This window comes from Simochromis diagramma, unplaced genomic scaffold (genome assembly GCF_900408965.1).
Source record: "Simochromis diagramma unplaced genomic scaffold, fSimDia1.1 OVJJ01000571.1, whole genome shotgun sequence".
In the NCBI taxonomy this organism is placed as follows: domain Eukaryota; kingdom Metazoa; phylum Chordata; class Actinopteri; order Cichliformes; family Cichlidae; genus Simochromis; species Simochromis diagramma.
This window is the reverse complement of record NW_024386885.1, coordinates 850,924-864,213: the sequence shown is the minus strand read 5'-3', so window position 1 is coordinate 864,213 and position 13,290 is coordinate 850,924. Positions and strand designations below refer to the sequence as shown.

General features: G+C 41.1%; 1 protein-coding gene across 6 annotated transcripts in view; it reads right to left on the bottom strand.

Annotated features, from left to right (window-relative positions):
• rptor (regulatory associated protein of MTOR, complex 1) overlaps positions 1 to 12,799 on the bottom strand; it is a 184,773-nt gene extending 171,974 nt beyond the window's left edge. For 4 of the 6 annotated variants that reach the window (XM_040033403.1, XM_040033406.1, XM_040033405.1 and 1 more), the window contains exons 1-2: positions 12,289 to 12,799; positions 10,575 to 10,749 (exon numbers count right to left, since the gene is read on the bottom strand). In XM_040033403.1, the coding sequence (XP_039889337.1) occupies positions 10,575 to 10,742 (168 nt within the window). In that variant the 5' untranslated portion in view covers positions 10,743 to 10,749; positions 12,289 to 12,799. Of the gene's footprint in view, positions 1 to 10,574; positions 10,753 to 12,288 lie in introns of all 6 variants that reach the window. The other 2 variants (XM_040033404.1, XM_040033408.1) reach the window with 2 other exon arrangements.
• Positions 12,800 to 13,290: the final 491 nt, after the last annotated feature.

Here is a 13,290-nt window from a genome sequence, read left to right as displayed (position 1 = left end):
TTTCCAATAATATCATGGAGAAGTGAGAGAAGAATTAAGTAGTTAATTCTTTCCTTTGTACAGTCTGCTCTTTTAGTGGGATAAAAAATAAAAAGGGGTGAAACAGAAGAGGGAGTGGGAGGGAGATGAAGTCTGTACGTGCAGCTCAGTGTGTGTTCATGTCTTCCTGTTTCAGCTCTGTAGATATAAGTGGTTGCTGTCCTGCTCTCATTAACTACACGTGACTCCGGGGGATTTTCCTGCCATTTCTATCCAGGCCCTTTAAGACTCCCATACAGCCCCGAGCACCACCTGCTATGTCGATCAATGGACCCTGATTAATCCATTTGTTAGGCCCGCCATAAATTAAGGTTATTAAGATGGTGGAGCACATTGATCGTGTGCCATAGCAGCAACAGGTCAGATATTGGACGCTTAATCTTAAAATCCAGAAAAAGGCCAAACGTCGCTACACATTGATCTGCTTTTTAAATATAAAGACTATGTTTTGGAGATCAAAAAGTTGCAAATGTGGCAGGTACATTAAAAAGGAGGAAAGAGTGTTTACTATGTTATGAATTACTGTAAACGGGAAGCAAGGAGACAAAAAGGAAATGGACCCATACATGGCTGGTAGAGGCGGACAAAGACTGTGTTGTTCAGTGAAGTTTTATAGTTTTCCACAGCTGCATTTTCATTGTAGACGACAATAAAGCACAACACAAAAGAAACTCTAGTGGGAAATCACGCCGCTCAGCTGCCCGATATTTCCATCGTGATTCTAAAGTTACTCACGGGTGGCTTCATCTCTACAACATTACATTCATCTCTATACAACAGTTTTTAAAGACATCAAGGCCTTTTTGCAGATGTAGGAGAGCTCAGGTGAACAGGTGAACCACCAGTGGATGCTTGCCTGACTCTACAAGCTAATAGTAAGCTAATGGTAAACTGCACCTCTATTATCATCGTCACCGTCATTAGTGAAAAAGTTACCTATTTTATAAACGCACAATAACTTATACAACCTATAAAAAAGGTTAATTCTTTGTTATCTAAGCCTGTGCTTTTTATCTGTGGCATCATGACAGATCGTCAGGTGTGCCATGGGAAATTATTTCACGTCACTTAATTAGTCTATACAATGATTATTTAATTACTGCAAATAATCGGCCATTGTTGAGCATCTGTGTCTTTGATGCAGTGACTGGCAGAATAATAAAATACTCTTTCATGTTCGTGTGAAGCAGCATGTAGCGCAATAATGAATTTGTTGAGTTAAGACAACAGACAGTGATGAGACATAACAACAATGGATAAATATTTGAAAAAGAAAAAATGAAGACTCCCAACTGGGGCCGGACAAATTGATAATACAGGTGAACTGTCTGGCATGAGTGGTGGTCCAATCAAAGCAAAAACTGTGAGCTCGAGGCAATCCAGCGAGCGTTGTTTGTCTGGGTTTCCTTTCACTGGAGATCCAGCTGCACCAACTCTGTTATGCTTAGTGTGCAGAGAAAAGCTTAAATGCAATCTCTAAGCTAAACATCTGCTACTTCAAAACAAAAACGAGGACTATTTTCTTCAACTTCAAAGAACACACTAAGAAACAGGTAACTTCAATGAGAAAAGGTCTCCCAGAGCTCTGAAAGCTAGCTGCTTAGTAGCGAATTTGAAGCCAAATCTCAAAAACAAAAAATATCAGATCATATCAGAATGTCTTGAACATGGAGAACGTCTGTATGAGCAGTCGTGGACGACATAGCAAAGGCTTCATTAGCAGAGAGAAAGAGATCCAGTGCTGGATCTTGCCCCACGAGGCGAGTGTCTGTGTTTGATGATTTGCACACTTGTTGCTCCTTAAGAACTGGCTGTGGCGCAGCAAAGTACCAACCTGTGTTTGACCAACAGCGTTTTTGACTGATGACGGGTGTGATGATGCAAAGCTGTTTCAAGTTATGAGTGGTGTGCAAAGGCCGGCACAAATGCTAGATATATTTCAGCATATGAATGAACTGAACACATAAATGCAAGGCCAAAATGAAAACCTACTCACAAGCACAGACAAAATGGATCTTGTTCAAAAGGTGCACCTCTGGCAATAACATCTAGAAAGTGCCATCCTTTGGCATGTTCCCACTCACTCCAAAATGGCAAGCAAAGGTCAACAATGCTGCACAGTGAGAGATAATAGAAAAGCATCTAAACACTCTTTAGAAGTTGTCGTTTTATTTCCCCTCACTGTCACTGAATGACTTGACTGGGGCCGAGAAAGCAGCAGTTTATGGAAAGGATAAGACCGTATAGGACCAGGAGAAACCAGCATAGCTGCCATAAAAACTCAAAAGAGAGCGAGCTACTGAGAGCTATTGAGGAAGAGCTTCATGTGCCATCCATCCATTTTCTTCCACTTATTCAATTCAGTGTCACGGGGGGGATTGGAGCCTATTCCAGCTGCCAGAGGACAAGAGGCAGGGTACACGCTGGACAGATTGCGAGTTTTTCCACAGGGCTAACACAGAGAGACAACCATTCACACCTACAGCCAAGTTAGAATCACCAATTAACCTAATCCCACTAACTGTGTCTCTCTGGACTGTGAGAAGAAGCCGGAGTACCTGCAGGGAACTCGCAGAGACACAGGGAGAACATGCAAACTCCACACGGCCAATTGGTAGATTCAAAAACAGGACGTTCCCGCCGTGAGGCAACAGTGTTGGCTCCATGTGCACATTTCTTCCATTCCTGCCAGTATATCAGCTCTGTGATCATCTAAACAGGGCTAGGTTTCACACCGAGTGAATAGAACCAAATAGAAAGAGTAAGGCCTCGATTCTACTCTGTTGCGGACACAGACAGTTGGAGACCCGATAACCGAGCCGTCATCCCGTTTACGTAACTTGAAGAACACCACATGTGTAGATGCTAGTTATAATGTAAATTACGGAGTTGTTTTCCTAACAGTCACAAAAAAAAAGTCACACAAAAAATTTCGCATTGACCTTCACAATCCACATTTGACGATAACATTTACTTCACACAATTTGCCATTTTATAACATTTTTGGTTGGAGGTGTGTTGCTAGACATTTTTCACCTACATGACAAATGTCAATGCAACCAGTACTGTGGCAAACATGATCAGTCAATAGAATTGGGACTACATATTCATATGGAGACATCTATTTACAGAGATTACGGTCAAATAGTGAAAGTATGAGATTGGAAAAGTTAAGTTGCCCGTTAGGACAAAGTCGGACCATTTAAACAATCACCAAGTCGCCCTCTGAAATACCGACAACCTGCCCAAGGTCCACCCTGTCTAGTACCCTATGCTAATGTTGTAAATGGCCGTCTCCAATTACACGTGTGTGTCTAGTCATTAGTGGGGTTTCTCTTGTCATGTTTTATTTGCACTTTGAGCCAGGTTGAAAAATAGAAGCTAAAGAAATAGCTGGAAACATGTAGGAAAAAAAACAACTGTCACACACACTTTGTCCAAAAACCTCTCATGTTTAGCTGTTTTTTTGTAAAAAGATAACAATGTTAGCCTTTTTTGCAGCTATAGGGGATTTATGGCATCACTCTTGGCTGGAAGCAGTGCTTAAACAATGGAAAAAATACAAACTTTGTCCAAAAACCTCTCGTGTTTAACTTTTTTCCACTTTTTCTTTGGTCATTTTAGCCTTCTTGGCCAGGGTGAAGGGAGTATCTGCCATCAAACAAGAAGACAGCCGCATGTAACTACGACGGTGTTTGCTAGTTCACCTTACGTGCATTAATGTAATAACGTGGTTAGCCTACTCAACGTAAATTACACACGAACAACATTAACTACTCACGCAAGAGAACGGCTGCTGCCATCATCATCCTCATCATTTTCTGCTACACTGGCAGGGCTACGGGCCAGGACTCTCCTCTTCGGGTTTTTGGGGGATGTTGCTAACTCCCGGTCCGATAACAGGCAACCCACCCGCAGTAGATGTGCTCGATGTGAGGTCTCGCAGCAAGCTATCAAGTAGGGCGAATTTCTCGGCTTTTAACAAAATGCTATACGTCGCCAGGTGTTTCATCAGATTCGAGGTGTTACCTCCTTTGCACAGTATCACCTTAAAGCACTTGTTGCAGGCTGCTGAGTTTGCATCTTTTGCTGTGAAGTACAGCCAGACTTTTGACCGCTTCGCTTTGGGCATTTTTAATCTGTAGCTCTGCTCTAAAAGAACGTACGTACCTGGCCCCGCCTACTATCCTTGCAAAGGTAAAATGATTGGCTAGAATCCAAAGTGTACGACATCTCAGGGAAAAAAAGCACCAAAATGTGCGCTGCTTTTCTGGTTACTACTGTTTGCCATAATGGCACTGGATACCGGTACCCATCCCTACTGACGTCACTAGCCGTGTCTGGGCCCAAACTCCGCTTCAGGTCCTAAAGTCAAACGAACACTGCGGGATCACTGAGTTGAGATTAAATAGAACAAGATACAAAGCATTGAAACAAGTTAAAAACGCAACAACCTTATTAAACGCAGAGTAGTTTGGACCCGGAAGCAGGATTCATCACATCATCACTTAAAGACCGGATAGCTGCATTTATGTGTAAAAAGTGATCTGGTGCTTATGTAGCGCGTTTCTACTCTACTTCAGCACTCAGAGCACTAAAAAAAGATTTTGGCATAGTTTAATAAACTTATTTGGTATTTTGACATTAGTTCTATTGAACAAGGCTGATGCCATTTCCTACCAGACAGAAAGCCAAGACAATATCCCACATCACACTGTTTACTTGCCAAACCTTCTACATCCATCTCAACCACAAGAGAATGACTGATACAGTTCATCAGTCTTCATGGCAAATGAAAACATCACCATTATCTCTGCACTAATTACAGTGACATAAAGAGGAAACACAAGATGGTGGAATGGAGATGCACTCATATCAATGCAATACTGTTTTTGAATTTCTTGGAAGTGTCAAAAAAGAGTGTAACCTCATCAAAAAAAACAAAACTTCTGTTCTTTCCTGACAGCGTTAATATTCTGCTCCTGACAAGTCAGGACGTTGTTAACCAACTGGTATTTAATTTGGAGCTAGCAGTTTAATGAAATTTGCAGATATTTAAGCAAAGTCGCTGTTTTAATCAACGTAAAATCGTTAGCGTGCAATTCTTTTTAGCACCTTGCAAATACATTCTGTTTTCATGGCTCGGTAGCTAAAAGTCTATATGCTCCCTAATGAACTGCACGCATTGATTGAATTCAACTAATGAAGCAGAAGTAAAACCAGCACAGCCCACCTGTCTCGTTTCCACATTATTATTATTGTTATGAGCTTGGATATTGATGACTTATTGATTTCATTATCGTTAAGCTGAAAAACGCACCATGTCTGGAAACCAGCAGGGAAAGAAAGGAGACATATTTAATTGAATCGTATGTGTGTGACCAATAGTCAGAGAAACGTGTGTTATAGGTCATTTACCAACCAATACAAACCACAAAGCTATAAAAACCAAGCATTACTCCCATACTCCCTGCCATATAATGATGAATTCCTAGAAAACATATTTAATTTGGTGATCAGAGTCCTGAAAAAAAGAAAAGATTGCCTTGAGCCATGTGTAAATCCAAAACAAAAAGGTCGCTAAACTGCCCGATAAGTCCATTAAAATCTCAGACGGGGAAAAGAAAGAAGAAGAAAAAAAAAAACAAAAAAAAAAAACTCAGGCCTTTTTTTTTTTTTTTTGAAAAGTTGCTACAACAATTCAATATTCTGCTTTGACTAAATGTTACAACAACAATTTTTTGTCACTACAACAAAGTAACAAAAAACTCATTGCTGACAATTTTAAAACGCTGTCACACCATCATGGAGGAAAATCAGTGAAAAATGAAGCCACACTTCACTTGTATCTCCAAAATCTGATGTCCACAGACATGTCGAAGGACCAGTCACATTCTGGGTTTGATATAAGATGTGAAAACTACATGAAAGACAGGGAAACCAGCTCTTTCCAGCTGGTGTAGCTTTGCTTTTGTCTTTTGGTCAGCAGTAATAAAAAAAAAAAAAAACACAAGGGAAAATAAAAATGCACAAGTACAAAATCAAACTACCTCCCTACACTGTGCTAACAGTGTATTGCATTATGAGCAAAATAGAGTTCAATATTTTTAATTTTTATTTTTAACACTGGAAGGTTTGGCCTTTTCATCTTTATGCAGAAACTGACAGGCAAGATAGGATCAAATTAAGTGTTGTTTCTACTAATGCGTCTAATGCGACTTCTGTAAACTGCAGTCTGATGGCTGAAATTGGGTGTATAAATGTATTTTCCATATTTTTTAGATTCTACACAAGTTTTTGACAGATTTCTAAAATATTTGTCGTCTTGTTTTTATGACAGGCAGTCTAATAAGTTTGTTAAACACTGTATCCAGAATGATGTGTAAAGGGGTCGATATAGACTTCTCACCCACCCGCTGATGATGCTGTACATATCCTGTTTAGCTGTAAAATTAATGCTGATCTGCCTTCATGCCCAACAACCTGAACCAGTCCTAAAAACAAGCACAATGAGGCCATTTCTGTGACAGACAGGCTATCGAGTCGGGACAGGGTTTCGTCAGCGTTTACGAAGAAACTGTTACACTATAAGAGGACAAGTTTGCATCAACCAGTCTAACGTCAAACCGCTTAAGCTCAACAAGGGATTGTGAAGCATGACAGGTAAGAAGCGAAAAGTTCCTGTGCATGCATGACAGCTCAAGTTTCATGCTGCTTTGAGACAGTTTATCTATCATTCAAAACAATATTTAAAGCCCTGATGCCGTTACATGTTTTAATATAAATGCAAAAGAAAATAGAAGTCTCTTTGGGAAGGACGGTAGGCAGCGGGGCAAAGCTCATGAACTGTCAAATCCCTGCAGTGTAGTGGTGGCAGCGTCGTGACATGAGGTGTTTAAGGAAGAGAGAATTTAAGGAAAGGAAGTTTTTGAAGAAAACCTGGAGTGAAAGAATTGCCTTTCAACAACAAAATTTACCAAAGCAAATGACTAACTCAGTAATATTATCAAAGATTCAGATGTTCCAGAATAAATATTTAGCCATTGTGTCATTTAGCTTGCAATCAAACTCTGGCTCTCCACTTCAAAAACAAAAAAGTGTCATACCAAGTGTGACATCTGTTAAAATGGTCAGTGTCAGCTGATGTTTGGAAACTATTGGGCTAAAAATAAGTGTACATCCTGAGAATCAATAACGCCCTGCACTGCAATCCATTATCTCTACAGGTGGATGTTCAGGTTTTTGTGCCATCAAGATAAAGGTTTCATGCTCTCCGTTCACTGTGGGGGAGGGGAGGGACAAAAATAGATATGAAAGTGCTGACAGCACTAGTTTAGGTTTTTCAGTTTATCGATGGGAGTCAATCAAACCCCTGAAAAAAAAAAAAAAAAAAAAAAAAAAAAAATCACTGCAAACCTAACCCCGCTCATTAACGCTCGGTCAGACTAAATGCTCGACTTCAGGTCTGGCAGCTCGATAAAAGAAATGTGATCCTTCCACCAACCTAACTACTACCACGACATGCTTTCTGATCAAAAATGACATGGCGCTTTATTAGTTAAAGTCAGCTGCTCGTCACCTGACTTTGCCCTGTACTGTACAAGCGTTCTTACAGGATATCTGATAGCTGTTATCGTGATTCTACTTGGTAGGTTCAGCAGCTGTACACACAATCCTGCTTTGCTCCGAGTGGCTGCAGATGACTGCAAACACACAGATGACTCAAAAGCTGTGACTGAGCCAACAGCGGACTAAACACACAATTTGAACCAATAAGCCTAGTAATAGTGCAGGTTACCTGTCACCATACCGAGTCAACTCAATGTGTCTCACAGAACAAGACCTCTGACTGACCTCTGTTAGAGTCATTTGCCTTTTTCTTCTCTATAATACGCTTTGGTCTTGATTTTAAGATGTGAAATGCCCAGACATTTAACACAATGTTATTAAAATTGAACTAAATCATGAACTTTCTTCCCCAAAGTGCAGAAAGAGTTTTTTTAAAAGCCTTCTCACGGCATGCCTCTGTTGCCAGCCTTAACTTTTTGCTGACCAACTTGTTCTCTAAGCAAACTCCTATCGATACTGTCAGTCACCTTAAATCAGCCAAAGCACTACATGTGGTCTCAACTACCAGAGGTGAAAGTATGTGAAGCTGCAGGTCTAAACCTTCATGTCATTAAAGGGTTTCTACTAAAGCACTCCACATTATCAGAACTCCATCATCACCATCAATCAACTAGATAAAAATTCTGACGAATGCAAAACTCACTGGTAAAATGAACCTAAGAAGCACTACAGCCTCATCTGTGTCCTTTATGATTCTGCTCTAAGATCAGAAAAATAAACAGAATTAAACAAAACTGGCTAATGTACACTAGCAGCAATCAGCAGCAGGACTTAAAGTTAGGTGTCCGTCCAGTCTCGCTGCGCTGGACCTTTTTATTTATTTTTATTATAATGGAAATGGTGGTGTATTCAACACCATGTTTTCTCTATGTGTCCACAGCAGAGGATTTGCTGTTTCTGCTGCCTTTTAAAATGTTAGCATTCATGTTCATGTCACTTCTGACAAGATTACGATTTCTGACACACACGAATTTCAGTTTTGCGTGTGCGTTGAGTGTGCTCTGCGAGTGCCGACACAGGCGGGTGTAGTTGATAGCTGCCTGCTATGCTTCACCTTCACTGACCTGACCTGAAGCCAACTGCCAGAAATTGCAATTCTACCAATGGCCACTTGAGGCCTGGTCCAAAAGTGAGCCAATCTCCCTAGACTCCCATATTAACACAACTATACAGCATTAAATACATGGTTCAGTATCAAGTTATAAAAATTGTTACAAAATTGTTACAACCTACATGGAGACAATTACAACAGTTTTTTTCAGCAGGTCGCCAGTGAGCATCTGCTAGGATTCACCTCACCTAACCAGAGTCACTGACCTCTCAACCATAACTGTGCCGTTGTGCCCAGAGTATGTTTAATGAAATTATCTGACAAATAACATGGGATTCCATGTGGTACAAAGCTTCCAAGCAATCTGCTCTTCCACTTCAGTTGATTAAATAGTAGTTCTTCTAGAACTGATGATTTAAAAACTAATTAGCAGGTATCTGTGTATCTAGGCTGAGCCAGCAACTTAGCACTTGCTGTCTCATCTACATACGGTCACTTCTTGCTCAAAAGGAAACAAAAATGGACAACCAATCTACGAACCGGAAGATGACTTCAAAATGGCTTCAACCACCTTTCACATACTGCGTACAATCGACATTGATATCTTAATCATGTTTTTCAGAAAATACAAAAAAAAAACATTCAAATGCATTCTGAATTCCCCAATCCCCAGGCTAGAGTCAAATTCAAAGCTAAATTCTGTTCTGCATAAGACACACAAATAAAGCTCTCGTAGCCCAGACATGTGAAAGGACACATTCTTCTTCCAAGTTTACAAATGAGGACGGAGGGCCTGAAAATGCTCTGAGCAATGAAAGACTTAACACGGTTGATTTAGCATGACTTCCTGATAGGAATGTCCATTTCAGCTAGCCCATATTACCTCTTTTAAATCAATAGCAGCTCCACATTTAATGATTCCTTCATTTCCCTGCAGCTTGACACCTCAGCGGGCACTGCGGAGTAATTCAACTCATGTCCTAACAGCAGCGAAGTTTTAAATTTTCATCTGGGTGAATTTCTACAATCGGTGCAGAGTTTCTGAGGGTTATGTACAACTAAGTGACATTTGCCATCATTATAATAGCAGTGCTCTGTAGCCGTGAGGCGATAAAATAATCAGGTTGGTAGCACTGCAGTGGATCAAACGGCAGCTTTATGGGAGCTGAAACACACGGTGACCATTCATGTGGGAAACCCTTTGAGGTTCCCGCTGAAAGCGTAGCATTGGTAGCTGGTAATCAAGCAGAATGAAATGAATTGGCAGAGTAATAGAGACGAGGGTAGCCAGTGATTTGCTGCTGTTTAAAGACTGATAAGCTCTTGAAGCACAGCGTGTAGCATCAAGGAGTTTGATTTGTCTTTTTAATGAGTTGAATTTTTGAGAACTGGCCCCGTGGATAACCATTTGACCCACCCTGTCCTATAAAGCAGGAATTTTCTGCTGTAGTTACAAACCACAAGAAATCCTTCTAGGATAAAAATTAATGCTCAATCAATACGTTACATGAAAGATGGTATCAGAGTTTGATCTTTTTGTGGGAACTGCTGATTAGAGGGGGAAAAAAAACATACTATAATATTTATCTTTTAAAAATAACAGTCTTTCTAAAGCTACATCTAAAGCATCAAAACTCATTAAATTAAATCAACAATCTTAGATTTCCTGTTTTATTGGTTCCTGCTTAAAACTAACAGTCCCATCAGGTATATGAGCATGAAAATGCAGCTATACAAGTCGCTATGAGCTGAGATAAAAGGAAAAACAGCTTCTGTGACCTCAAAGCAGAGCTAACACAGGAAACATCCTCAGGCTCTTGATTTACTCCTGTACATGGATGAGAAGAGAAATTACCCTGTCCTTCATCCGCCAGCTCTGCGCCAGGGCCTTGGAGCCCTCAATCTTCTCTGAGTGCCTCTTCTTCATGAAGGCCAAGGGAAGTTTCCAGTCATTCATATCGGCCTCCTCTTCCTCAGCGAGGCCCACAGCCGGTGAATGAAGCAAGTCTGAGTCCATTTTCATCAGGGCCCTGCTGGGAGAGCGCTCATGTTAATGTCACTGGTTTGATTTTGAAGTGTCTTTGGCTGTAGCTACTGGGTATCCACAAAAAGATTGGCAGGCTCACTTTAGCCATTTAATTGCTGCATATAGTCGATATTGACATTAGTCTCAAAAATAAATAAATAAAAATCTTAAAACATAATTTGGAGACATTTCCAGTCCAGATGCAGCCAAATGTGCTACTGTGCAGCTATTTTATTAAGTAATGGATGATAAATAATAAAGGAAGAAAGTAAAAACAGAATATATACACAATAGATGTAAGCAATCCTAAATACATTTTTGGTTACCAACTGAGATATTCATAGGAAAATTTAAACAGCAATAAAAGCGCACTGTCAGATAACTGCAGGAGGCCTGTTCAGAGAGCTCGAGACTTAGATCCAGATTTAGATGAATTTATTCATTCAAACGTCTTCAGTGTTTAAACAACATGTAAAAGAACTTTTGCTTCCTTTTTCAGTAATAAAACGTTTCATTATATTATCTTAGCACAAGTATAAAGAAATTAAGCATCATGACTTCGATCCACGTCTCTTTGTGCAGCTGTTGAAGTTCTACATGATGAAGACGTGACCTGAGAGGCAGCCGTCCCTGTTTGTACATTATTGCATATGTTTGTCCCTCTTGGCCATGCTATCATCACAGATACAAGCCATTTCTTTTGGGCCAAAGTCTGCTTTGTCAATATGGATCAACACCAATCATCTGATAAAGTTCCGTCCTCTTAAATGCTTCCTATACAGGATTGGTGAGGGCTTTTCCAAGCTGGCATTAGAAAGCAGGGCTAACACAGTCAATTTATAATTACTAAAACACTTAACAAGCATTGTGGGAAGAAGCCTGAGTACCTGCTACTGTCCGATAAAGTAAGAACAGCTCCATCCCTCCTTGTACTGTTGTTATGGGCTATACCAAGCAGACTGTTTCTACACTCAGATAATAATCTGATTATCAACACTGGCAGCTGACTTTTCCACTTTATGCCCTTTAAGTCATGGGATGGTGGTTATGAGTCATTTTTATGCGGTGTGAATCTGCTGCTGTGAATCCTGTTTGAATGAAACCCACAACAGCAACTGAAACCAAACACACTCACATCTGGCTTCCTCCACTTTATTTGAACAGACTAGCTGCCTGACTCTGTAGCAAAGCAACAGCTGTAGAGATGTTTCAGCTCTACAGCTGGAGCCACGGGACAGGAGGTCGATGGGTTTTTATCTTTATTGCCTCTGCATTCGTGCTAAAACGGCCCAGCTGTGTTAAACTTGGCTGCACGGATGCTGGCGAGCAGCAGGCTCAGTCCAGTCCAGCTAGCTAAGCTAAACTAGCGCGGCTAATGTAACAGCTCTGCTGTCAGGTGTCAGACTGCACCGAGGCCAGTAATATTCACTTAAAGCCTTTTTAAAGCGAGTCTCTGAACCACACACGCGTGACAGAGATGAGGAGACCGATCAAATGTGCAGAAAAGGCACCTAGAGTGTCAGCGAAGCGTGCAGATGCAGACCTTGGTGCGGTGGGATTATCAGCCCGGGCTGTGGAAGCTCTCCTTCTCCGGACAATGACAGACACGGTCGCACACACAATCCTGGTCAGCAAATTGTAGGGCAGCGTCCAGAGCCTGTAGAGTAAGTCAAAGCCGTCAAATCCGAGCTGCACGGGCGCGTGTTTGCAGGGGAATCTGCGGCTCCTCTCCCCACGGCTCTTCGCTATGGGAAGGGGCTGCAGGCGAGGCCCATCTTCACACGGACAGTCTGCCACAGCCACACGTAACGGCGGCCGCACTTATCAATGACTGGGCTCGCGTGGAGTCCTTCTACGTACCAGCGGCCCTGGTAGTCGGCTCCGAGCGACGGTCTTCGAGGAAATCTCAAATAATTCCTGGAATTTCTCCGAAGAGGCACTTCTTCAGCACTTCTGCAAGGGCGCAGCCATCTTGAGTTGAACCCAGAATGCACTGTTGGGGCGGCGAAGCTGTCGTGAAACGTCACAGCTGTTGTTCCTGGCGTCACTCACCAAAATATAAACACACGTACTCACGTCAGCCTGAAGCCTTTGAAACCCGCACGAGAAAGTGGCTTTGAGCTGTCCTTGCACGAAGGTTGTAACTAATGAAAAGGTTGTAACTGAAGTCTTTGTAGTTCTTGCAGTTTTAACGTAAGTGTACATTTACCGACGCAAAACCTTTTTTCCTCCAAAAAGCATTTACGATTTTGTAAATGCTTTTTTTAAATGATAATGGCCATTTTTTGTGGGGGGGGTTTCTTAAATCTTAAATTTTATTTCTTACATATAATTTTTTATGACTTTTTCCCGTATGTTGCTCTGTCACCAGATTACTTCAGCTTGACAAGGTGGTTTGCTTTGCTGCTTCCTTTGGAGGAAGTCCCTCTGTTTAGGAAAAGGTGCTTTGGAATTAAGAAAACGAGGTTATTATGGTTTTGGTTTTCTTTCTTCTCCTGACATTTTTCCCTTGAATTTAATTGTAGTATTTTTTTTAATAAGTATT